This window comes from Hakea prostrata, chromosome 1 (genome assembly GCF_041222555.1).
Source record: "Hakea prostrata isolate BN-2017 chromosome 1, UWA_Hpros_2, whole genome shotgun sequence".
NCBI lineage: Eukaryota > Viridiplantae > Streptophyta > Magnoliopsida > Proteales > Proteaceae > Hakea > Hakea prostrata.
Window position 1 is genome coordinate 63,315,562 of NC_142600.1, and position 27,588 is coordinate 63,343,149.

General features: G+C 39.0%; 2 protein-coding genes across 4 annotated transcripts; one reads left to right on the plus strand and one right to left on the minus strand.

The window, feature by feature from the left end:
- Positions 1 to 14,915: 14,915 nt before the first annotated feature.
- LOC149029359 (uncharacterized) lies at positions 14,916 to 25,159 on the minus strand. Of its 3 annotated transcripts, XM_089141592.1 has the most exons (9): positions 24,634 to 25,159; positions 24,332 to 24,378; positions 21,123 to 21,493; positions 20,909 to 21,001; positions 20,192 to 20,290; positions 19,792 to 20,098; positions 19,655 to 19,718; positions 15,544 to 15,642; positions 14,916 to 15,221 (listed from the first exon to the last, which is right to left on the minus strand). In XM_089141592.1, exons 3-7 carry the CDS (start codon positions 21,462 to 21,464, stop codon positions 19,708 to 19,710), a joined length of 852 nt encoding a protein of 283 aa, XP_088997718.1. In that variant the 5' UTR covers positions 21,465 to 21,493; positions 24,332 to 24,378; positions 24,634 to 25,159; the 3' UTR covers positions 14,916 to 15,221; positions 15,544 to 15,642; positions 19,655 to 19,707. The 3 variants fall into 3 exon arrangements, with proteins under 3 accessions (XP_088997718.1, XP_088997727.1, XP_088997722.1); XM_089141601.1 differs by lacking the exon at positions 20,909 to 21,001; XM_089141596.1 differs by lacking the exons at positions 24,332 to 24,378; positions 24,634 to 25,159 and having other exon boundaries at positions 21,123 to 23,831.
- Positions 23,233 to 23,942, plus strand: LOC149029360 (uncharacterized). Its single transcript, XM_089143163.1, has 2 exons — positions 23,233 to 23,412; positions 23,496 to 23,942. Exons 1-2 carry the CDS (start codon positions 23,233 to 23,235, stop codon positions 23,940 to 23,942), a joined length of 627 nt encoding a protein of 208 aa, XP_088999289.1.
- Positions 25,160 to 27,588: the final 2,429 nt, after the last annotated feature.

Sequence of the window (27,588 nt, forward strand, 5' to 3'; positions counted from 1 at the left end):
GTCCCTAAATTGTTGGACATCTCTGAATCCTCTACACGTACCCCCACTCTTTTCATGCCAAGCTAGGAAAGAGTTAAAGTCACCTTGTCAGAGCCAACTTTCTGATATGTTTTTACTAAGATCAAGTAGAAGGTTCCATACCTCTTGTCTAAGCTTTTTAGAAGGATCTCCATAAACACAAGTGAGACAGAAGCTTTTACCTTTTGGTATTGATACCCAGCAATCGATCATCCTCATTGATGCTTCCTTAACAGTTAGAGAAATGCTTTTTTTTTCCAAAAAATGGCCAACCCTCCAGCTTTTCCTATTGCTTCTACTACAAAACAGAAGTCCATATCTGACTGTTGCCTTACTTTTTCAATTCTTTTGCTTCTGGCTTTTGTTTCCATCAGAAATAAGATATCTGGACTCCTTTGTTTGGTGAGTTTTAGGAGAACACGAACTGTCGAGGAACCCATCAGACCTCTGCAGTTCCAGCTCTGGATGATCATTGGGAACCGTGGTGATGGTCTCCACCATACACCACGGCTGTTTGAAGGTTCAATTGCTTCTCACCAAGTTCATCTGTATCTGCCTGTATCTCTTCTTCATCTTCTCTTGTTCGTTTCTTTTTTGAGCAGGTTGGGGAGAAGGTGGGTGAGTGGGAGGTAGAAGAATATGGTGAATTGTGTGGGCTAGGTATGTGGGGGTATGTAGAAATAACTAGATCCATATGTGATATGGGTAGTGGATCATTAGAGAATTGGGTGGGAGGTGGGTTAGGTAGTGTATTACATGATGCGGGTGGGCTAGAAATATTTGAAGTTGGGTGTTGGGCTGAAGGGATTTGAAGTTGAGTTATGGGCCTTTGATGTGGGCTGGAGTGAGGGATGTGGGTGGTGGGTTGGTCGGTGATTAGAGAGTGAGTGGTTAATGGGTTATTTGGGTTTATTTGGAAAGCTTCTAGATTACGGAGGAGAGAGAGTAAGAGTTGTTGTAATTCCATGGGATGTGGATTAGGGTTCGGGTGGTGGGAGAGAGAGGCGGTGGAGGGGATATTTTGAAGAAAAGCATAAAGATGTTGTTGCAGAGCTGCTGTGGGAGATTCGGCCAGATCGTGGCTCAGTTGGTGAGAAGGAAGGTTTTGAGGCGTGATCTGAAGCACCGGAGGTGTGTTCGTCCTCTGGCAGACTTTCGACATCTGATCGTGTGGTCCCGAACCGATCGCGTGTTGTAAATTTTCAAAAACCCTAACAGTTGGAACCGACAAGTTGTCGTTTCCTCTCTGCGTTGATTGGGTGTTCGGCGATGAATCCGCATGCTGCCGGTGTTCTTCTTGTACTCTGCGTCGGAAAACTTGCGATTCGCCGTAATGAATTTTCTCGGCGTTTTCAACCAATCGCCGATCCGGTGGAGAGCCTCTGAGGTTCGGTCCAAAGCTTGGTCTGCAACTGCTTCTTCCTCCTTCTCCAAATAACAAAGGGCAACGACGATCCTCATGACCAAGCACTCCGCACAAGTAGCAGAACAATGGGAGTTTTTCCCATTTTATATTCACTATATCCTGCTTTCCATTTCGCCTTCGAAGAGGGATTATTTTTTTCAACGGCTTCCTGCGGTCAACAGTGATTCGGCACCTGAAATAGTTTATCTTGGTCCCAAATTGAATGCCATCGATAAGCATCCCTTGTCCAGGTGAGCCTGCTTTTTCAGCGATTTGAAACCCCAATTCGGTATCGAGTATGTCCACCGGAATATTATGAAATTGACACCATAGGTCTATGTGGTTGAAAGTCCAGTTCTTCTCTTCTTTCCAAAGTTCGAGTATGAGTGGGTTACCTGCAACTGACCATGGCGATTCTTCGATGACATTCAGCATGTCCTGAGTATGTTCAAATTGGAAGGAATACAGGTCAGTATCTAGTTGAACAATATTAACTGGTTTCACTGTATTCCATGCCATAGGCAGTGCTTCATAGACGGCTTGCCTTCTATAATTTTTCCCTGCAATGATCAATCCCACCAGTGTATTTTCCTTCCTCACCCCTGCTCTTTGCTCTCTTACTTCATCTATTTCCAACTCCTCATCATCAGAGAGAATGAGATCAGTATAAGCAGCTTGTCTTTCTTCATGCTGTCTTGCCGTAGTATTTCGCCCTCTTCCTCTGCCTCTGGCAGTTCTTGGTATTTCCATGCTAATACTTCCTTGCTCAGATCTAGAGAATGTAGATAGATGCTTCTGATATTGAAAACTTCTTTGGACTCTGCTAATACAACACTTTTTTAGGAGGAAATCACTCAATATCGGAGGAAAGTATCACTCACTACCGGAGGAAAATATCACTCACTATCGGAGGAAAAGAAAAAAAAAACGGAGGAGGGATGGATTTAGATACCTTTGATACTATCTATAATTAGGTAATCATGACCCATAGATGCGTATTGCTCAGAGTTTATAATATGTTTTTGTTTGGGAATTCATAATAGTTGAATAGGAACAAAATTTTACTGCAACCATGGTTCTATGAGTCCCAATGATATTTTTTGACTTTACATTTAATAGATGTTTAACGTTATTATTGAATTTGACAATATAAGATTTTAATATATATCTTGAATGGTGACTATATTCTTTTTGCAAGTTTGTGTAATTTGTGTCAAAATATCTCACATTTGGCATCATAGATGATATCATGAATCTTTGTTTTTGTTTGCATTGGAGGAAAATAATCTGGTTAAGTCTCTCATTATCTCGGTCTACTTCTCATATTTAATATTTTTTTATAAAATCTTTTCATTTTTCTTTCTTTCTTTCTCTCCCAATCTATTGTGTATGGGAGTCGTATATTTATTTTTTAACCCTGAGGATGAGTCAAGGTAGATAAATGTAAACCCTGTGTTAGGGTTGGGTTAGGTTAGAGTTGAGGCCTTGGTTCAACCTAATTCTAATATAATTAATGGTTTATGGTGAATCTCCAACTTTAGTCCTTAGGACAACTTTAAAATTTATGATTTTTTTAATCTGTAAACATAAGTAGAGTAATTCTCATTGAAATAAATTTATTTTTGCACAATCATTAAAATAAATTGATTTAAATACAAACTCATAACTAGATCAATGGTGTTTATGATTTATGATTACAAATCATTATTTTTTGTTTATATAGGTATTATTAATGAACATGTATAGAATTACTTAGGAGAAAACTAGTAAAATTAATTACCAAAAATTAAAACACGACTTTCTCTTCTTTCTTTTTCTTTCTCTCCAGCCTCCACATTATTCTCATCTGCACTTTAACAATATTTAGAGATATCAGAACTAGCCTAAAACAATAAAAATGAGGCAGTACTAAAACTAAAACCAATATATATTTTACAAAAGAGATTTTTACATGTGAGTCTCTTTAGTGGACCATAAACTAATACTGGGTCCCCTTACTGTAATATATTACGAGTGGGTCCTAAACAGACTAACATCGTTAGTCGTTGTTAAGTATATTCAAATTTCAAACGTGGATCGAGGGACTAAAATGTCCCTCAAGTTATTTAATACATTGTGTTAATATATGGTTTTAAAAAGAGATAATTGGTTATTAAGTGTTAATTGTATGGTTAAAAAAAAAAAAAAAAAAAAAAAAAAAAAAAAAATATATATATATATATATATATATATATATATATATATATATATATATATATATATATATATATATATATATATATATATATATATATATATATATATATAATAACACAATGTATTAAATACTTGAGAGCCATTTTGGTCCCTCCACATTTGAATTTTGAATATACTTAATAGCGACTCTGGTTAGGACCTACACGTAATATATTGCACTAAAGGTACCCAACATTAGTTTGTGGTCCACTAAGGAGACCAACACGTAAAAAAATCTTTACAAAATAAATCAAAATCAACCCAAAATCAAATTAATGACACGTAATATATTATTCCCTCAATTGTACCAAACCTATTTCTTGTTATATAATATATCATGTCCAGTAGTAACCAAAAAAAGATTCATCATCACTCATAGCCTATTATCATAATTGATTCTTCATAAATTGATAGTAAGCATGATAGCAAATTACATATAGACCCCCTAAATTTGTAATCACTTACATCTACTAGCTATGTAGCTACCTGTAAAAAGAATCAATTACAAACACACTCCTACTCTTAGGATTAAAGTTAAATGGTAATGTCAACACTACTCATATATTCGAAATATCAATTTTACCCTTCCTTATATAAGTGTCTTTTATAGTACCAATTTTATTCTCATTCCTTCCAATTCAAGTGTCTTTTATTCTTGTTCTTTGGCCTTCTTCCTCGGCTTCGGTAACATCGATGCAAATTTAGCTGTATATTAGCATTAATGTTAGCAATCATGATAACAAGTTCCATAACCGAAAGTAAAATAAGAAGGTGATTGGGATGAAATGCCCACCAAGGTGACTTTTAGGTAACTAATAGCACCACCAATGACAGGAATATCGATGGAGAACTCGATGTAACAAAAATTAGAAAGGAGGGCATAGAGGCCAGCAATGGCATAGGATAAGATGACCATTGTAACCATAGGAATGATGGTAGTGACAAAGATGCCGGCACCAACCATACCACTGATGCCCATACCAATAAGGTCGAGCCATCTCTGGCTCTTCTACATGTTTGAACCAGACCAGTCCGAATCCAGCTCATCTCCTCAAAAGTTGTCAATGCATCGTGCTGGTGCAGAATTTGCCGGAGCTATGAACCATAAACCACACCAAACTAACCAAATCTAGCTCGATCTAGACTTGAATCCACTCTCACCTGCAAGGTTGACTAAGAACAATTAGAAACAGGGTCAATAAGCTAGATCGGGGCTCTGTTTCCGACGATTAAGTCAATGAATGTAGAAAGATTAGGGTTGCAGAGCTCTAGAGAGCTCAGGAATGTTTGAACGCTTAAAGGCTGGAAAATGCATGTAATTTTTGAGTGAATCAGAGTGTGTTACCTTCTGTTTAAGCTTTAGCCCTATTTATAAATTCCCTTTTTTGACTTAATCTTCTTTGAGTTGTTGATTGAGTGTCGTAGAATCGATGGTTAGGATTAGATCCTTGTGTGGCTTTTGGGTTGACCCCGTATTTGGTTCAAACCATTGGTTAAGAACGGTCGACTCAGCGCGAACCGGGTCTTGGGTAATTTATTCACAACACGAGCCCCCAAGCCTGTTGACTAGGTTGAAACTTTGGTCAAGAGGTTTAAGTCTTTTCTGTAGCCATTTTAGTTGCCTTTGTCTGATCATCTTTAATTTATTTCTTCACCTGATATGGGCTGTGAGAATTCTTCAGTATTTGAGCTCATCTCCAATCAAGAGAATTTATTCAAATGCTGAGTTCATCATTCAATTGGAAAAGTTCATCAGAAATTCCGAGCTCTTTTGTCAATCTATAGAGCTCACCAGAAAATCCGAGCTCATCCTTTGACCAGCTAAGTTCATTAAGAATCCTGAGTTCATCTATTGATTCATAGATCATCAGGAATCCTAAGCTCATCATTTGATCAATGGAGCTCATCGGGTATTGTCAAATCCTTCTCTAAGCTGGAGAGTTCATCAATGAATACTGGATTCATCAGAGCCATCTTCTGCTTTGGAGTTAATCATTCAATCTTGAATACTTATTTTAGAACTTGTTATCCACATGACGAGGTCTAGATTCATCAACTTTTGAGTTTTCGAAACCACCAGAATTAATTTTCAAAACCAGAATTTTGGCTTTTGGCTTATGGCTTGAACTCATCTGGAAATGGATTTCCTTGCCTTAGGAAAATGCTTATAATCATTTCAAAAATAAAGATCAGCCCCCAGAATCATCTTGAATATCTGACGAAGACTTCAGCTTGGCAGCCTTTTACCATCTCCTCATAAATACTAACCTTATTTTCAGCAAATATGGTTGATCTTCTAGCATATGGTTTCAATATCTTTTTCTTGACTTATCCATATTCTCCATGTGTTCAATTATGTTGTTCCAAAACTTAAGTGATTCGGCTCAAACGTCGATTCAGATCAGTTTCAACCATTGATTTGAATCATCATATATTTTCCCTCCAAATTTTAAGAGTTTCCAATCACGTCGTTCTACCTCCTATATTTACTCCTTTTTTGCCTCTTTTCTTCTTCATCTTCTTCTTAGCTTTGCCTTTACCTTTCCTTGTTTGCCTGCAACTTGCTTCATTATTTTGTCAAATACTTTTACGAACCTCCCTTTTCCATCTTCCTTCCTTCCATTCCCTCATGGATCATCTTGATAAACATACTGATTCCAGTCCTGTTCCTGAGGCTGAGACCCCTTCGAAATCTAGTCCAGAAGAAGACTCTATTGACCCTTCCCCTAGTAAAGTCCTCAACTCGAATTGGGACCCCATTCCATATGCTCATGATGAACTAATAGTTCCTTACAAAACTATTGATACTAAGAAAGAGAGAAAGAATCCAAAAACTGCTGGTCCTGAGCGGTACCCTGCCAGGATAGAAAAAAAAAAAAAGCCAAGCTATCCTCCTATTTGCGAGTGTTGGAATTTATTAATTTGATTAATAAATTAAATGCCCAATGGCAATATTGGAAACTCACTATTAGGGCGGTTACAAAATAGGGTTATATATTTTGGTAACCACCGCATTAGTGAGTAAGTAACTGAGTGATTCATTCGCACGAGCGAATCTCTGAGAAACGGCGGCTCCATCTCTCTCTCCCTCTCTCTTAGAATCGCAGGCTTGGAAATTTTTTCCTTTCCTCGTTTTTTATCTTCATTCCATTAATCCATGGCATTTGGGTTGTGGATATTATTCCCTTTCCCTGTAATTGTGGAATCCTGCCGGTAAATCTTTGGTGGTGGAACGAGAATGTGGATCTAGACTTCCGCTGCGAATACTTCAAGTAAGGGAAAGCGAATCCAGGTAAGGAATTTTTTCCCCATCAATTAATTGAATTGAATTACTTTTGATATATTACCAACATTGGCATCAGAGCCATTGGTTCCCACGTTTTTTTGTTCCTCCCCATTGTTTAATTTTATTGTATGGATCCAATGGGAGGATCAAGGGTTTAATACGAAACCCATGGGAGAATTGATAGGGTTTTTGGAAACCCTTATGTTTTGGGTTCGGATCCAAGTGGGAGGATCTTTGTGAATTTTCCTATTACAGATTTGCATGAATTGATAATCCATGATGATAATTATTTTTGTTTAATAATTAATGCTGGATTTTTTCATGTATTTTTTGGATGATTTTTTGGGTGAAAAAACGTGTTTTCCGTTTTTTTGAAAAAAATTTCGCTCAAAAAAAAAATTGAAAAATTGCCGTTTTTTGGTCACTGTGGACCAGACAGTCGTCCGTCTATTATCAGACTGGTCACAGTGACCAAGACGGAATTTCCGTCTGGGAGACGGTCATCCGTCTGGGCCAGACTGTCGTCCGTCTGGGCTAGACGGTCGTCCGTCCGTCCTGTCAAGAATGCAGACGGTCATCCGTGCTGGGCATAAAAAGGCGACGACGGAATTCCGTGCGGGCAGACGGCGATCCGTGCGGGAGATGGATTTTTTTTTGATATTGGTCTGTCCGATTCGAGAATGTGTTTCTAACTCCTTGGACACCAATGGCCTGACAATCTGTGTGGTGTTTGGGCATTGAGGGCCTAATGGGGCCTAGTGGGAGCTAATGAGGTAGAAGTGTTCTGTGTGAACCACCTCATAGCTTTAACATGATTGCATGTTTTTTAATAAAACTATTTTTTATATATGGGTCTATCAATCATGTTTCTTGCACAGAATGAAGCTAGTGTATAAGTCTATGTGGATTTGCATGAGAATTTGATTGAATGTTTTTTAAGCATCTCTTTTGGTTTAAATGCTTATCCCATAGGTTGACTATGCTAGTGCGACTTGCTGTTGCTTGAGTTGTGTTTTATGCTAGAATAGTTGAACTCATCCTAGTATGTAATGTCTCTAGAATAAATGGCTGCTACCAAGAGCATTGTTGCTAACTTCACGAAAGGAAATAAACTAAATGAGAGGTATTATGACCTTTGGCACCGAAAGGTGCAGTATCTCCTAGAAGAATAGAACATGCTGGAAACCGTAAACTAGACCATGTCCCCACCTGAGAAAGGTACCACTGCACAGTATAGCAGGAACCTTGAGCTTTACAATGCCTGGAAGAGGAAAGACCGGGTAGCCAGGATTACAATCCTGAGCTCCATGAGGGATGACCTGATGCTTCGTTATGAGAAGCATATGACTGCAAAGTCTTTGTGGGAGGCTGTGAAGTTCCAGTATGGAGGGACTTCCACCACAAGAGGCCGCCAACTCGGACTCACCTTTGACGGTTATAAGATGCGCCAGGGTCACACAATGAGGCAGCATATAACCATCATGTCTAACATGATTAGTGAGTTGAGCGCATGTGGGCGCCAGAAGACTGATGAGGAGCAAGTCTCGCAGTCATCAGGTCATTGCCAAAGACTTGGGAGCATATGAAGATCTTCTTGACTCATGTTGATGAGGTCAAGACATTTGATCAAGCTGCCAAGCACCTTAAGCTAGAGGAGGATCGGATGTTGGCCGATGTCCCTCACATTGAAGTAGTTCTTCTGTGAAGCAAGCACTAGTAAGGGTGCGGGCTTCAAGCGCAAGAAGGAGAGAGCTCAACCTCAGTGGTCTAGGCAAAGTAACAGAGGTGGGAACAGAAACAAGAGTAGTTTATGAGACATGGTTTTAGAGTTGTATTTGAAAACAATTCTTTGGTTTTGTATATGGGTGATACAGCTTATGGTTATGGTTTTCTTCTGAATGGTTTCATTGTATTGGATACAATTGATTATTCATTTAATTCTAGTAGTGCTTTTGTTTGCCAAGATACTGTGTGTATTGATTATAATTTGTGGCATGCTAGACTAAGACATATTGGCTTAGATAGGATGAACAGGTTGGCAAGAGAAGGTCTCTTAGGCCAAGGTTCACTATCTGATTTGCCAATCTGTGAGTCATGTCTAGCAGGAAAAGCAACTAGAAAACCATTTAAAAAGGCTTTGAGAGCCTCTCTTCCTTTAGAACTTATCCATTCAAATGTGTGTGGACCCATGAATGTGCATACTAGAAAAGGACAGTCATATTTCATCACATTCATAGATGACTATACAATGTATGGTCACATTTATCTAATTTCTCATAAGTCAGAAGCTCTGGAATGTTTTAAGAAATTCATGAGCTTGGTTGAGAATCGATTAGATAAAAGGATTAAAACTCTTAGAACGGATAGAGGTAGAGAGTATCTCTCCGATATGTTCAAAGGGTTATGTGATGAAAAGGGGATATCTAGACAACTTACTATTCCGGGGACTCCATGACAAAATGGGGTTCTTTGAGAGGAGGAATAGAACCTTGCTAGACATGGTGAGATCCATGATGGCGCAGGAAAATCTACCCATCTCTTATTGGGGAGATGCTTTCTTGACTGCGGCCTATATCCTCAACGAGTTCCAACCAAATCGGTTCCTTCCACACCATATGAGTTGTGGACCGGAAGGAAGCAGATTTGAGTTACTTGCGTGCATGGGGATGTGCAGCATATGTTCACTCTACTTCTCACCAATATGGAAAGCTTGGACCCGAGAGGAAGAAAGTGTATCTTTGTGAGATATTCCGAACCCTCAAAGGGCCATGTCTTCATTGGACTAGATGAGAGTGAGAGGAGAACGGAACTTGAGTCTAGGGATGCAACATTCTTGGAGAATGACTTTCCATCTCTTTCAGGAGTTAACAAAAAATCATCGGAATTCTTTGAGATACAAGATAGTGGTCTTGTCACTCCAGGGATTCAGATTCTGGATAATGAACCTAGGGTTCATCCAGAAGATCCTAGTGGGAGTGGGAGTGCAGATGTGATAGCTACCTTAGACGGTGAGCAATCTGACATGCACTTGCGCCGTAGTGGGCGCGGGCTAGTTCCTCGTCGACGTTTCGACATAGAGGATGAAGCCTACATGGTAACTCCTGAAGAGATCGACTGTGAGATGATTTCAGTCGATGAGCATGAACCAAAGAGCGTGCAGGAAGCTCTTGCGGGGTCAAGCTCAAAGGAATGGTTAAAAGCAATAAAGGAAGAGTTGGAGTCGATGAAAGTTAATCATGTGCTGGGACTTGGTTGACTTGCCGCCAGGCCGAAAGGCAATTGGGAACAAGTGGGTTCTCAAGATCAAAAGAAAGGCGGATGGATCTATTGAGAGATTCAAGGCTCGTTTAGTGGCTAAGGGCTACACCCAACGAGAGGGCGTTGATTATGAGGAAACTTTTTCCCCTGTGGTTAGGTTTGCCTCAATTCGCCTCATACTAGCCATTGTTGCTCAGTTGGACTTGGAGCTTTATCAGATGGATGTAAAAACTGCTTTTCTCAATGGAGAACTTGTGGAAGAGATCTATATGGATCAACCTCAAGGCTTTGAAGCACATGGACTTGAGCGCAAAGTGTGCAAGCTTAAGAAGTCCATATATGGCTTAAAGCAAGCATCTAGACAGTGGAATGTGCGCTTCCACCAAGCTATGATGGAAAATGGTTTTTCCATGCTTGAGGAAGACCATTGTGTTTACACCAAGAGATCGATAATAATTATGTCATTTCGACACCTTTGTACGTAGATGACATACTTATGGCTAGTAATAGCAAGGAGCTATTGGAAACCATTAAGAAATGGTTGTCCTCCGTATTTGATATGAAGGACATGGGTGAAGCAAGCTATGTGCTTGGTGTCAAGATTGTCGGAAATAGGCAAAAGAGATTACTTTGGGTTTATCTCAAGAGACCTATATTGACAATGTCTTGACGAGATACCACATGCACTGCTGCAAACCAATTGATACTCCGGTGGAGAAGGGTTTGCATTTGAGCCTTGATATGGGTCCTAAGACTCCAGAGGAGAAAACCAAGATGGAAAGAGTTCCATATTCCGGTGCGGTGGGTAGCCTTATGTATGCTATGATGTGTACTAGGCCGGATATTTGTTATGCGGTGGGTTTGGTTAGTCAATACCAATCAAACCCGGGCATAGAGCACTGGAAACGATCAAGAGGATATTGAGATATCTCGGAGGAACGAGTAACTACATGTTGTGTTACCAAGGATCGGATTTGCGGTTAGTTGGCTATAGTGATGCCGACTAGGCTGGAGACATCGATGAGCGCAAATCAACCTCTGGATATGCTTTCTTGCTGAATGGCGGGGGCCATTTCGTGGTGTAGCAAGAAGCAGGCTTGTATATCCCTCTCGACCATGGAAGCGAGTATGTGGCATGCTCGGCTGCGGTTCAAGAGGCTGTTTGGTTGAGGAGATTCCTTCGACATCTTTGGGATTGTGATGACATCCAAAGAGGCTGCCCTTGTCTCTCTTGTGATAGTACGGCAGCTCTTAGCTATGTCAAGGACCCCAAGTATCATGGGAAGACCAAAGATATACAGTTGAGATATCACTTTGTTAGAGACATTACATCAAGGAAGAAAGTTGTACTTAAGCACATATCTACTAGTCAGATGGTAGCTGACCCTCTTACCAAACCTATAGCCAAGGATGTTTTTATTTCTCATGTAAAATCCTTGGGCTTGCGTAGATTGTGACTTATTTTTGTCTTGAGACTTTCTTATTAATGAGTAATATGAGTTCATTCCAGCATTTATTCTTATTCACTTTTACGTGTGATTGTGTTTCTTCTAGCATAAAACAAGATATGTCAATAGGCAAGAGAATGGCTCACTCACACGAGCATTCGCCTCGGCGCCTTGGAGGCGAGCGAGAGATGAGACGGATTGTGAATGACTTTGTGTAGGTCAATTCATAATCATGATGTCGCCTTGATTTGGAATCAAGATGAGTTTCTCTATTGTGAAGAGAATCGACATGAATGTTCCCACTATTCATGTTGCCTATAGGAGCCAAGTGCGAGTACTTTATGTGGCGCTAGGGTGGCGACAATAAAGAAACTCGGGTTAGGCGCAAGGGGTTGCGACTGGACTAAGACCTGTATGGTGTTGAGATGGACATACGTTCTATTGTATATAGAATGCTCCACCATAGCACATATATCATACTATGTGTGCTTAGCGATCATTGGAAATGAGATGATGGATCCTTGCTCCTCTCATAGTGTGAGTCCTGGACCTTATGGTCCATTAGTGTTCTTAGTGACTTTCGACGACATCATGAAACGAAGGGTTGATGTGGCTACTTTGGGGTGTTACCTATGGTCATGATTGATTCGACCTAAAGGGGCACTACCGGGAAAGGAGTCAATCCTAAGTGTAGTGATGGTGCTGGGGCGAAAGGAAAGGTTTGATTCAACTGCACCCTAAAAAGTGTTCTTTGGCGCCAAGTCGTACGTGTTACAATAGTGAACATTTTAAGGACAAGAAGGTGATCTCTCAGAGGGATCGAGATACCTTTAGTCTGGTGAGTTTGAATAAACCTAGGACACTGTGTTATACTAATGCTTATTTGATTTGTTTCTATGAGTGATGTGTCATTTCTGGCCTTGCGGGAAGGTTTCTAGTTTGGGGCTCACGCGTGCGGGTATATCACCGGTCGCACAACCCATTTTGCCGAGTATGACTTGTGGATATTAGTGTCCGGGACACGGGTGGTCTATGTATCCTGGGATACATAGTGAAGAGATCAATATATATGTATATCGGGATATGCATGTGTGTCCGGGACACAAGAGGTCTATGTATCTGGGATACATAGCAGAGAGATTGAATGTGTATATCTGGGATATACAAGTGTGTCTGGGACACATTGAAAGATTAACACTTGCCCTTGTGCAAGTGGGAGCTGTTGGAATTTATTAATTTGATTAATAAATTAAATGCCCAATGGCAATATTGGAAACTCACTATTAGGGCGGTTACAAAATAGGGTTATATATTTTGGTAACCACCGCATTAGTGAGTAAGTAACTGAGTGATTCATTCGCACGAGCGAATCTCTGAGAAACGGCGGCTCCATCTCTCTCTCCCTCTCTCTTAGAATCGCAGGCTTGGAAATTTTTTCCTTTCCTCGTTTTTGATCTTCATTCCATTAATCCATGGCATTTGGGTTGTGGATATTATTCCCTTTCCCTGTGATTGAGGAATCTCGCCGGTAAATCTTTGGTGGTGGAACGAGAACGTGGATCTAGACTTCCGCTGCGAATACTTCAAGTAAGGGAAAGCGAATCCAGGTAAGGAATTTTTTCCCCATCAATTAATTGAATTGAATTACTTTTAATGTATTACCAACAGCGAGATTATCGTTTTCCTTAAGAAGTCAAGGCTTGGGCTCCTAAACCCTCTGACTGTGAGTGCTCTTAGTGTCATCGCCATTTATATCAAGTGTTTAAAGGCTGGGTTTAGGATTCCTTGGGTTAAATCTCTTCTCGACTACTATCTACCAACTGACCCCAAACAGTTGGAGACTTGTCAACTATCTATAGGCATTTGTTTAGAAAATGGGACGGAGTCTCTCTATCATTCTTTTTAGGAATTATTATACTCTGAAAGTTGGAAGCGAGCGTGGTTTCTACATTTTTCAACGATAACCAACATGAGTGCCGAATTGGGCAATCGTTCTATCTTTGTTGAATCGTCCATTCTGCATGAAAACAAAGGCTGGAGAGAAAAATATTTCTTTTGTGCTATCCCCTTCCCAAATTACCGTTCCCGATGGGGTTTCCATTCCATCAAAACCTTGGTTCCCTTTAACCAGAGGCCTCCTCTTGATGAATACAATCATCAAACATGGGATTTGTTTCCTTCTGGCATTCAAATTGATGTAAATGAATTTATGATTGATGATGGGTTTGCCCGTTATGGTCTCATGCTAGGTACATCTTCTTTCTTTATCTCTCTTTTTATATATCTTTTTGAGTGTTTCATATTAACTCTCACACCTTATCCAGGAGTTGGAACTTGGAAAGCCCCTAACATTGCTTACATTCAGCAGGAGGTACCTGCGGAGAGGGAAGCCAAACTTGCATTTGGGAAGAGAAAAGAAAAAAGAATGCAGGAGATAGAGAGTCCAATGAAGATAAAGATGACTCTGATGAAGAGCATGATCATGTCAAATTGAAGAAAAAGAGAACCAAGAGCAAGAGAAGAAAATTTGTTGGAAAAGAGAAAGAAGTTGAAGAAGAAATCAGTAGAAAGAGAATCTTGAAGTTGTCAAAAAAGCTAGTGATGATGTTGAGGTTGAAATTACAAGAGTAGAGGTTGATGAGAGCCTTGCTATAAGGTCAAAAAAGATGAGGACTTCAAAAAGAAAACTTCGATCCATGGGACCTTCCTCAGGTCAAGAATTAACTTCTTCGAAAAAGAGTATGAAAGTACGAACTTCATCTTCCCTCTTGAGGAAAATAAGAGGAATACATAGTGGGCAGCTGAATCAGTCCAGACCTCTGGACATGAAATCTCCACTCTTCCTTGCTAAATTCACCCTTCTACCAGCGAAACTGAAGTTCCAACCGTCCGTTCATTAGAATTTTTGTTTGAAGTAACACTACAAGAAAACGGACTTATGGCGGCGTTTTCAAAACGCCGCCAAAAGACAAAAAAACGCCGCTGTAAACCTTTCCCGGCGGTTCAAAAACGCCGCAACAAACGCCGGCAAAAGCACCGCCGTATTGTTATAGCGACGTTAAATTGAAGCGCCGGTGATGGGTACCTACGACGGCACTTTTATCGGCGTTTCTATAAAACGCCGTCAAAAGTACTTTTCACGGCGTTTCCATAAAACGCCGTTGAATATGTTTGTTGCGGCGTTTTTAAAAACGCCGTGAAAAGTGTTTTTTGCGGCGTACGCCGGTATATAATACTTATGCCGGTGTTTTACAAATGTCGGGATAGGCTTTTTTAATTAAAAAAAATGTTCCAAAAAGCCAAATTTAATTCCATCAATCTAAATTCAATTTACAAATGATTATCCAATTCCATCAATCCAAATTCAATTTTACAAATGACTTCATTTACAATCTATTTTACAATTTTCATTTTTATACTTGCCCTCCAGTGAGCTTCTTCACCATAGATAATATCAACTCCATATCATCACTTCTCCAACTTACTCCAAGTGAAGACTCTTTCTTTTCCCTTTCAACAAGACTCTGAGCACTCAAAACAAACTTGACACCTCTTCAGCTATGTTGATGATCTGACAAATTAACAAGAACACAAAACAATATTTCAGTGGTTATTCCCTTAAAACATTCCCTTCATTTATATGAACAAAATGACTACGGTACTGGCCATGTACATAAAATAATCAATCCAACAGGCAGTGAAAATATCCCTTCTAACCAATATAAAATTAACGTAAACAACAGAAGAGTGTAATACATCTTTTCCATGTGTGGATCCCTACATGGTAGACAAAAATAAAAGTTCCAGCTTGATAGGGGAAAAAAGAAATAGAAATGCATAGATAATCCTATAAGCAAGTAAAAATTATTTCACGATGGAGAAGTTTCAAGTACCTCAAGTTCAACTTTTTCACTGCAAAAGGCCATTTCAGACATCAGCTCATATACAACTGGATTTTGTTATATTCCTTCCATGCACATGCCAACCCCAACCTATTTGAAGAACATGGACAATAAGATTTCAAAGTAGTTGAAACTATTGGATGAAATTGGGGAAGAAATCAACAAGTATTAAGAAAAGGATACATGTTGTTTACATACTGAAAGAAAGAAGCTCTTCCAAACTTAATTAGATGCGACGCTTTGGTCATAGTTTACCCTATGCTATAGATGAATAATAAAGTAAAAAAGAATCAAAACCATAGGTATGAAAAACAGCACAAGGGAGAGTTCTTCCCAAATTGAGAAACTAGCTAGATCCATAGTGCAACAGTATACTCTGTATGGTTAGTACAACAGAAACTTATGTATGCTAATGGTGAAACATGAAGGAGAAATAAACAATTTCCAGACAAATCTAAATGATTGATGTTTTGAAGTCTGTTTGGGACTTTATGCAGCCGCACAAGAACACTTTCCTTTTATTTTTTGAGTCTCTAGAGGACTCCTATTGTTAGGTTGCCCTTCTATTTATTCCCCAAACATGGTGGAATAGAGTAGCCAACTTTATACTAATTCTGAATTCAGTTTTGACTGAGAGTAACTACCATCATGGAAAGTGTTGGTGTTAGAAATCCAAGACTGTTTGGGGTATTGGTGTTCAAAATCCAGCCAATGCAGCCGAGGTGTTTTAATTCGTAGGTGTAAAGAGAAACTTGGTGCTTAAAATCCATGCCTTCAAACAAAAGGAAGCTCCAAGCTATCCTCTTCAACAGTCCATCCTCCATTGAAGCAAAATTTGGACCTAATTCCCCTGCGCTCTTCCTGATTATGCTTTCTTATTTTGAAGAGACCCATTGACTTCTAGTTGCGCTCCATTGAACCTGCAAGTATTTCTTTCAGATAGCCCTTAACCATCTCCTCTGAATTCTCACCTTTTTATTAGGTTAAAGGGTATGAATATATATAAAAAGTGAAAACGGTGTACTAGCATAGTTTTTCCCTTTCAACATATGAGGAATGGTTTCTTGGATGACCCCACATTGGAATGCCTTCAACATTGCATATTAGATGAGCACATTTAGTAGGCAACTGTCCTGAAGGCCTCGTCTCAGTTTTTCACCTTGAATGCCTTCTAATACCAATTGGACCTCTCCACTTGGCTGAAGCTTTTGGTTTGGAAAGCTTACCATGGTATCACAACCATCTTCAATACCTTGATAATATGTTAGTGTACAGCCAATTATGAGAAGCCGCTAGTGCTCTATGTGTAGCACCAAAGAGGACCAACAAGTGAGGGGGGGTGTCTATGATTGATCTGACATCAACCAAGTTGGGAGTTTGGATGACCTTGTATGCCAGTTGGGCCTTTCCACCTAATAGCTTAAGCTTTTGGTTGGATGACTCAATATTCAAGGTGGAAAAGGCTGATATATTATTGTTTTTTTTTTCTTTCTTTCTCCCCCTTCTTCTTCTAACAGAAAAATAACCATCACTGTAGTTGATAGCTTAAAAAATCTCAAGATGAATCAGATGTCAGAAAACAAATGCAGGTAGTTGATAGCTTAAAAAATGAAAAAGAAATGCTTGAAAATCAGGTTTCAGAAATGGAGGAAGTGATAGAAGCATTACAAACAAAAGATCTCAGCAGAAATCAGATGTCAGGAAAGCAAATTTCGGATATGGAAGGGGTGATAAAAGAATTAAGAAGGGAAAATGAGTTCCTAAGAAATCATCCTTTATCTTCCAATAACTTTATTGATCAACTGGAAAGAATTGTGCTGAGTGAGGACTTAAATGATCAGTAGGACCTGCTCAGAGATGCTAGATAATTTTCATAATGCTATTATTCAAGTACACAGTATCATTCTGTAATGTATGAGTGAATCCCAACCCCAAAATAACCATCACTGTTTAGGTATTTAGCATAAATGGCTATCATTATCAAGTCTTGTTCTGTTTTAGTAATCCTAATGCAACCTTGTCTTTTATGTGAATATATTCTTTCTTTTTCACAGCAAAAGGTTCTTTTCCCAGAAGGTGAAAATTGATGTTTCTAGCATCAATCCAATGAACTCCTATTTTCCCGACAGGTTTCCAGCCTGTTGGGTTCAGGTTGAGCTTACCCCGCTTGATGAGCATTTTGTCTTAGTGAGACCTTCCTCATTTCTTCTATTTTATTTTTCACTATGTGAGACCCCGTATATTTTGGGGGGGGGGGGGGGGGGGTGTTAGGGCTTGAATAGAAGTTCAAACTCAATGACTGGCTGTAGATTTAGCTTACCTTAGGTGAATCATGTAAATCTGTGTTTTGAACACATGCATTTGATCAATCGTAGACTCCAATACTTCCTTCATTGTCAATTACGGATGCATGCTGCATCTCTTTGCTTAATTTTTTTGTTGGAGCCTTGCGTTACTCTGTCAGGTTGCTTCAGCAATTGCTTTACTAGTTAAGGGTGGTTGCATTCACCTACTTATGGTTGTGTTGACAATTAGGTCTCAATAGCTTAGTTCTGTGACATTAAGCCAGTTCATACTGTATTTTTCTCTCTCTGATAAAATGAAGTAATTGTGTAGGAGAGCAACTATATGAGTCATTGCTTGACTAAACCTAAACACTTAATCTAAGCCATACCCTGAAAGCATGCAAGGCATTCAATTAGTCCTGTCAAAGTCCAACTGATATGAGCACCAAAATAATTTTGCTTCAAGGCCCTATACAGTTCCATCTCTGGTATCAATCTTAATTACGCTTCTAAACTCCCTAGCGCTTGTGGTAACAACAACTTCCATTACAAGATCAGCACCTCCACTGACTACTCCAAGTCTTTTCATGGTAAAACTGATTGAATTTAAACCCAAAAAGATTAAGATTAACCCTTAAACAAATATAACCATGGCATTCTTTCACTGCATTTATATCTTAACAGCTATTTAAGATCCTGTTTTATTACAAAACACCATTTACTAGGCCCGTATGTAAGTTGTAAGCTTTGGTATTTCTACAGAATTGCCATTACTTCTCATATTTGGGATGTTTAGTTTTTGGGTGAGCCTATGACCAATCCCAAGGCAGGTTTTCAAACCCAAGATTGCGTTGCGGTGTGATAGGACCCTGGAATTAGGCCGTGTGAGGCCATGTGCTCCTTAGGGGGGGGGGGGAGGCGAGGGCTCAGGGGTTGTAAACAGGGAGAAATCGAGAGTAGAGGAATCGAGCATTTTTTGTAGTATGAGTCAGGGCAGCCTCTGGCTGAGGACGCTGTGAGGTGTAGGGGGTGACTAGTGCCATTAAAGCCAGAATTTCTTGTGTAATTCCTCTGTTTTGTGTTGAATTCCATTGGTGAATTGAAGGTTCTTATCACAGTGCCTAGGGAAGATATACAATGGCATTATATCAATATGCAGAATTTTTCTTTGAGCTGCTGAAGCTAAAGGGTAGTCATAAGGGTAGTCATCAGGTATCTTATGACAGTACCTGGAGATTAAGAAACATACAATTTATTGCTGGAGATTAAGATTAAATGATGTGTTCTCAAATAGATTAGGTTTTAAAAAAACCAGACTTGAGAGATTAGAACTAATTTCAAGAGTCAACTAAAGTGATACACTTCCACTTTTATCTTTTAAGGATTCCTGTTGGTCTTATACAGAACTGGTGAACCCTTACTAAAATGAAGCCCTCTTTTTGTTCTTCCTGGTTGGTTAGCAGAGTGGACTTGTCTCTCTCTCTTTCTGCCTTTTCTAGGTTATGGAATGGGAAAGACAGGATTTATAGCTCTAATGAAAGCACCCATATAAAGATGAAACGGATTCAGGCAAGGAAATCCAGTTGATATGATTCAAAACTAATAGAAAGAGCTAAACAACATTGAGATTGGATCCATGTATGATAAACAAAACACATAGAAAGAAAAATAAAAGTGTCCTCTTAGATTGACAAAAACAAAGTGAATCATATATTTCACATGCTGAAGTGTCTTTAATCTTAAACAAGAGGAAAAAGTTGAAAAACTAAGGTACAGAGAAGAGACAAGAGGAAGAAGTTTAGGAAGATGAAAATAACCTTCAAATTTTTGTGGATTTTGCAGTCCAACTCTAGCAAAGACCTCAACGGCTTCAATTATCAGCTGTACAAATAAAATGTCAATAATTTATAACATAAAGAAACCAATAAAATTCATAAAGACATTTCACACTTACATAAGTGAGTTGAACCTTGTGAACCAAACCTATCCATTACAAGTTGAGTTAATCGGGTGATGTCATGTCTCATGTCTTTGATCTCATTCTCCAACTTTTCAATTTTTTGCTGACTTTTTTCTCTTTCCAATCGTATCTCATTGTCTTTCTGAGTGAGGCGACGACTAGCAAGTGTAACTCCTACACCTGCACCACGAACCCGCCCCGGACATTTCTTCCCAATGACTACCTCAAAAGCATTGTCTTGGGCAGCAGAAGTGTCTCTTACCTCTGCAAGTTGTTTCTCTAATTCGTTATCAAGTTTTTCCTATAAACAAATATAAAATAAGTTAGTTTATACCATGATAGAAAATATTAGTATTCTCTATAAGCTAAATTTAATTGAAACAAAAGATCATACCGCAATCTCTCTGGCAGTCGGATTTATGAAGCTACCATCTTTTCTTTGGCGAGTTCTCTTATAAAATTTAACTCTGGTAACATCCTCGCCTTTAGCCTTCTAAACAACCAAACATGACAAAAGATTAAAATCATGTGAATAAGAAACTCACCATCTCATGTGCAAGTTGTGTACTGGTTTGTGAATTAAATCAGTTACAAAACCAAAATCAGATAATTGGACTAGGACAACAGGTGGCTGACTCAACTTAGAAGACACAGCTACGTCACATGCGTATTAAGTAGAGTGAACCCGAGCACAACTACTTGACTTTATCAAATTAACAAAACAAGGACACAGATATGAAACCAAGTAAAATCACAAACAAAACAGTAGCAAATTAAGCCATGGTTTGGTTTGCTCTCTTGACTTCTTGGGAAATGTAGCTAATGCTTTCTTTTTTTGACATATCTTACTTTAGCTTACTTTTCTTGTAGATTTGTTCAAGAAAAGTAGACATTGATATTAAAGGACAAGGGGTGGGACTGAAAGTGTTCCTAAAAATTAACCCAGCATATGAGACGATGACATATCAACTAAATTTGATTCTTCAATGAACAACCCACATGGTAATTATGGCTGGTTATCAAGTAGATTAATTTCTGATCCTTAATGTCACTAAAATCTCATCGACTTCATAATTTCTCCATTTTCACAAGATGTGAATAACAAACTTACCATCTCATGTTCAAGTTGTGCAAAACTCATCCGACCAGTTGTATGAGATATATTTTGTTTTTCTCTGGTCCTTTTATTCTTTGCAGACATTTCCTACCATATATCAAACACATGTTTGTCATATATTTTATAAGTAAATGGGTAAAGTAAAAATAGAATTATATTATGATAAAAAAAATATTAAAATCACAGGACTGCTTACAAAATTGTATACCTTCCACTCTTCAGATGTCCACTTGACTTTGAGGTTAACAATGCCTTGATCTTCTTCACGAATCACATTATTCTCTGTTGTTGTGGTAAATGAAGATCTAACTTCCCCATGGTAACTCCAAAACATGTAACCAGCCATAATTCCATCAACAATCAAGTGCTCAAACACTTCATCTCGTGTTCCTAGTCGGTGGTTGGTGCAGTTTACACATGGGCATGGAATCTTCTCTCCTAAGGTTACTTTAGAAAATGCAAAATCAAGGAATCCATTTACACCACCTTCATATGTATCGCCTGCACGGAATCCACGATCCCTTGATTTTTGAATCCAACTTCTATCCATTAAATGGTAGATCAACTCAGCTGAATAACCTATCAAAAGATCAATTAAACTTTGTTCTAATTCACCATAACTATAATACAAGTTAGGCCAAAGACCAGATTGAAGAAATTAAATTGTAAGATGGGATTATATTGAACCAGTTCTCCCAACAAATTACCTAAGAGTACCAGAGTCTGGAGTTAAAGAAAAAAAAGGTTGGCTGAATTAGATAGATAAGGAATTTAAACAACTCAAGAAAAAGAAAAAAAATAATAAAGACAACTTAAATATTCCCTAAACCAATAAGGTACTTGATGTAAATCTAATTCTAGGATTAAGGTTTCTTGGAAGGACTCCCTAGAATTTAGGATTCGCCAAGAATCTTCCCGCAAATTATTCTAATAATGTTAAGGAATCCTATGGTGTAGATGGGAACTGGAGAGAAAGATAAGAAAACAAATTTGGGATCCTAAGGGTTGTTAGGGTTTTAACAAAAATCTATATGAATAGGGTAGTAGGGAGGAAAAGGCAAAATTCGAATATTTTCAATCTTCATGGGATGTAACAAAAATAATGGGGAAAGGATAACCAAGATGAAAATCAAAATATGGATTGGATCCTAAAAGAATCTTTTCTATCTCCTTGTTCTTTCCTCTTATTTCTTTCTTTTTATTCTCATTTTTTTCTGTCTTTTCATTTTTAAACATAACATACTATTATTACATTCAACTTTAGGAGATCCAATCAGATAAGGATTCTAATCATTCTATTACATTCAAAGTGGACTCTTAATAAAGAAACAATTCCTGACTAAAAAAGATAGGGAATCCTATCCTACGTCAACTATGACTCTTGACTCTTTCAAACATAGCTTCAACTCACAATAAAAGACTCCAAACAACTTCAAATTGCATTCAGACTGACTTGAATAATTTTTTAAATAAATCCTAATTTAATTTCAGGAGCAAATTGAGGGCTAAAATGCCCAAAATGCCCCTCCTGTTGAGTTTGGCCAGCTTAGGGTTTCGGTCAGGGGATCTTTGTGTTCACATCAAAAGCTTAGTTTGAGAGTTTAATTTCTAAGTCCAAATTCTGTTTTAGCCATAAACAGTAGCTTGATTCAGTCAACTCAAGTTTATTCACTGCTAATCATCTGAAGATCTTGGAAGAACTTGTTCTCATTCACACGAGGCTACATCACTAAGCTTCATCAATTCTGACTGTAGCATCTGGAGATTCTCATGAGCAGCAGTAGCATGATCATAAGAATGTCCTAGTTTATATCCATATTTTGAACAATGCAAGTAGATAGGCTGCATAAGGATTGCTGCAGGGGTATCAACTCTTCGCTCTGAAAATCTTTTAAACCAGCATTGGAACTGTTGGGTTTGTCAATGGCTTCACTGCAGAGGTATAATTTAAAAACTCGAGAAACCCTAGATCTCTTTCAAAGTAATTTTGTAATCTAATTTGTTACTGCATTGGATCAAGATACAAGTGAACCTATGAATTTGTTTCCCAGCAAACCTTGTACTACGAAGATGTGGAAGAGAGGGAAGATGCAGGAACACCACCAATCATCCAGAAGTTAAGAGCAGCAATTGCTTTCTGGGTGAAGGACTTCATTGGCTACAATGTGATAAAAACCAAGAATCATTTCCATATAAGTGCAGCACTTGAAAGACTCCTTCCAAACCCTAACATATCAGTGTTAGGGAACACAAGTGTGCCAAGACAAGCAATCATGTCCTTTGTGATCTTCCCTAGGACTAATTCTTCCTCTATGAATATGATATATGAAAATGGAACTCATGGTAGAGATGGAAGAGGTAAGCCTCTCCATGGGACTTTCATCACAAAGCTCCTCAGTGACCTCTTTGGCATCCAAGCTAGTCCTGCACCTTATGGCCGCCATTTGCTTGGCTTTGATGAGACACAATCACTAGCTCTTCTCTCTGCTATTCAAAAGGTTCTCATTGCTCCATTGCCGTGTTCTTTCTATGTTGCTTGCTCAGTGATATTGTAACTAGTTTGTCTTGGTTACTCTTGCAGGGCTACAATGATGTAAAACCAGGATTAACCAGTTTAAGCTTCCCTTACTACATGTCAAAAGAGGAGCTTGAATTCATTCTAGCTGCAGTGGAGTTCATTGTGACATATGGTCAGAGGTTCCTTCCACTTTACAGCTTTGATTGGAAAATTGGAAATTGGACCTTCAAATCCAGGGCTTTCATTGAGAACATACTAGGAGAGAATTACCCAGTTGATGATTCAAGAAATTTTTCATTCAGGGAAGCTATTCCTGGCTTACGTATCATTAGCAGTGGCTCATCAAGGGATGGTAGAACTGATAATGTTGATGAGGAAGCCCTTGGAAATATGGGTAAATATGCCCAATACTTAGAGACTGCTAAATATGTGGCAAGCTTCCTCCCCAGTTTCCCTCCCCAGAGGAGGCTTCCAAAAGATTTAGATCCCAATCTAGTGCACTTTAATTAGAGTATAAAGAAGATCTCATTTTTTTTTCATCCATCACATTGAAAGGAAAATGTTCATATTAATGGAGGATTGGTAACCAGTTTATTGAATCTCTTGTATCATGTAACAGTAATCGAATAAATAAATTAGCAACATGAGAAGAGAAGAAGAGCATGATGGTAAAAAGAACAATTCTGTAGTTTTGCAAAAAGCAGAGTGACGTCACCTTTAAGGCTTTAACCATACATGTACACCAATGTTACAACTTCGGGGAGTCTAAATCAGACTCAAAATAAGGAAAAACTTTTCTATGAATATGGAAACATGAAACACCTACCAAATAATGCCACAGACCACTAAAAGAAAGTGTTTTGAAAACAACGATGACTGATTCTTAAAACTTCACATACCTGCAGGGTGCAAACAGAATCGGTTGCAGAAAATATTGCTCCAGTTGCTAGAGACAATGAAAAGAATTAGAGTTGATATAACAAGCAGGTTTACAGCATTCATCAAACAAAACCAAAACCAAAAACAAAAAAAAAACCTGCGAGCGTGAGCGAGAGCCCGACAAGAAAACTAATTGAAGCATAAAAGAAATTCATCACCATTGTTGATCTATACCCCCACAAGAAAAACCCAAAATCCCAATGATTAGAAGGTAGAGCACAGATCTACCAAAAAACCCAAAGCTTAGAAAGGAGAAATTTACCAGCAAATGAGAGCAGTGCTTGAAGTCCGACTGCAGTGCTGCAAAGTAGATTATCTACTGATGAGGTCCGAGAGCAAAGCTGCAAATCAGATACTCTTTTCTGATGTCCGACTCTGAAGTCTCATCTTCTAATCGGTTGGTCCAACCTTTGAGCTAAGAGGGCTGGAGAGATAGCGCGACCGAGAGAGACCTGCGAGCGTGAGCAACCAGAGGCAGCAAGAGAAAAGGTGAGCGAGAGAAAGAGCTGGGGATAGTGCGAACCAAAGGTAGAGAACGATAGAGCTGGAGGCAGTGAACCAGAGGGAGAGAACGAGAGAGCTGGAGGCAGTGAACCAGAGGGAGAGAGCTAGAGAGCTGAGGCAAAAAGCGAGAGCGAGAGAGCTGGAGGCAGAGAGAGATGGAGGCAGCGAACCAGAGAAACAGAGTAAGAGAGCGTGAGTGAGGCAGAGATAGAGAGCGATCGGGAAATTAAAAGCGGGAGAATGAGTGGGTTTACTCGACTCCCCATCTTCCAAAAGTGAAAAACAGGCGGGAGTGAATTAGGGCAACACGGCGTTTTCGTCGTGATAAACGGACAAAAACGCCGTTAAAAAGACACATACAACGCACGCCGCTATAAGTTAACATACAACGGCGTTTTTTAAAAACGCCTCTATAGTCTTACCCGAAGTGCCGCCGTAAGTCTGTTTTCTTGTAGTATAAATGTGTCTAGCTTTCCCCTTTTTGATGAGGTTATTGGAGAATATCATACTTCTCCCAAAAGAAATCCTGAGCAGGAAATGAGGGAGCATGAGATAAGAGGTGAGAACCCTTCAGTTAGTCTGATTGATCAAATCAAGAAAATGACTGAAGAAATTGCTGCTTATGTTGCAGGTGAAGTTGTTGAGCAAACAGCTAATCAGCTATTTGATGAGGAAAACCTTGAAGGATCACCTCTTGTTCTTGACAACATTCCAGAAGATGCTCCTACCGATGTTCCAGACATTCCTGTTGACATCCCAGACATTCTTGCTAACGTCCCCGACATTCTTGCTCATGTTCTAGATATCCATGTTAATGTTCTAGATATGCCTAACATTGTTCCCCTTATTCTAGATATGCAAATCCAACCTCAAGTTCAACCCTCCACTGAAGTTGGTAGTCAAGAAGACCTCGCAGCTGAAGTTGTAGACTTTTAGGTCACTTCTAATGATGTTGTCTTAACACCTGATCATCAAGAAGTTGCTGATGTTGCACCTGATCATCAAATTGATCATGCTCTTCCTAAGGATACCCAGAGTGTTGTTGATTCCAGAGATCCTTTCAAGCTTGTATGGGATTTGAAAGAAAATCATAAGGCCAAATGGAATTGGGAAGTTGCCCGTGAGTGGGGATACTAAAGGCAGAATTCTTTGTGAAAAAAGGGAAACGGCCACCGGGGGAAAGAATTTCATGCACTTTTCCTTTCTTTCTGTTGACTTATGATCCATCTTCTATTATGACTCCTCTTGTTAACATTCCCAGCTGATCTTCTTGATCTATTTTCTTTTTCCCTTTTGCAGATGTTTTGGTGCCACTTTCAATGCTTTTTTTGAAGTTTTGGAAAGAGAAAAAGGTTTCTTGCTCCATTGAAAACCAGGAATTGGTCAAGAGGAGCTTTGAACTAATTGATGAGGTGCAAGATCTCAAAAATAGTCTAAGTATCTCCGAGAGAAGTCTGGAAGCCGCCAAAATGAAGGAAAAAGAACTATATTCTGAAATTGATGGTTTGCAAGATGATTTTATGTTGTGTTTTGACCACTGTGATGAATTGCAGGAGGAAAATTCTAGTTTGAAATCTTCTATTTTGAAGCAAAAAGAAAAATTGATCAATTAGAGGCCTTGAAAAATGATGCTATGGAGAGGGTCAAGCTTGCCACTCATGAGAGAGAAGAGAATCGTCAGAGACTAAACAAAGCTATAGCATGGTCAAGAAGTTTTGAAACATAAAAAGATGAGTTGTTAATCAAATTCCACAAGATTGAGAAAGAGAATTCCAACTTGGAGAAAGGAAATAGGCAATTGCAAGAGATCATCGATTCTCTTTCTTAAAGGAAAACTAATCTGGAGATTGAAAGGGATAACCTATATGTTAGTTTGAACAACATAGGTTATCCCTTTGGACGAAGAAAAAAGCAAGTTTGAAGAAGAAAGGGAAAAACTACGTAATGATTACGAAGATTCTCTCAAGGCCATTGCTGATGCTATTCGTCAGGCAAAAGATAACCATGCCTTCATGGGATTCTCCAGAAACATGCTAAAAACTTGTTGGGATGAAGTTTGGGGTGAAGTACTTAAAATTCACCCTGAGTTGGACTTCAAAAAAGTTCCCCCTCGCTTTCTTCCAACCAAGACTTTCTTTTCTTTCTGAAAAATTCATCATCCTGAAGATGATAGCTCTTCAAGAGAATTGAAAGTGAATATACCTGTGAAATCCCTCATAACCCTAAACCAGAAAGTTATGTTGTAGGTCTGAAAACCCGAAGTGAAGGTAGAAGAAAGATGTGGACCTTATATCGGAGTTTGCATGATGGAAGGCAAGAAAAATCATTTGCCTGATGCCACCTTATATTAGAGTTTGGCCGGTGCCCTACAATATGTCACTTTAACACACCCTGAGATATCATTTTCTATGAACAAACTTTGTCAGTTTATGAGTTGTCCTACTGATACTCACTGGATTGCTCTCAGCACCTTCTTCGATATCTAAAGGGAACTATCTTAAATGGTCTTCATCTCACTCCCTTGCCCTCTCATACTATTGAGGCCTTCACTGATGCTGACTGGGCTGGATGCCCTGATGATATAAAGTCTCATGGTGGCTATCTTGTCTTCTTTGGTGGGAATCTTATCTCTTGGCAATCTTGTAAGCAAACTACCGTTGCTCACTCTAGCATTGAGAGTGAATATCGTGCTCTTGCCACGGCCGCTACTGAG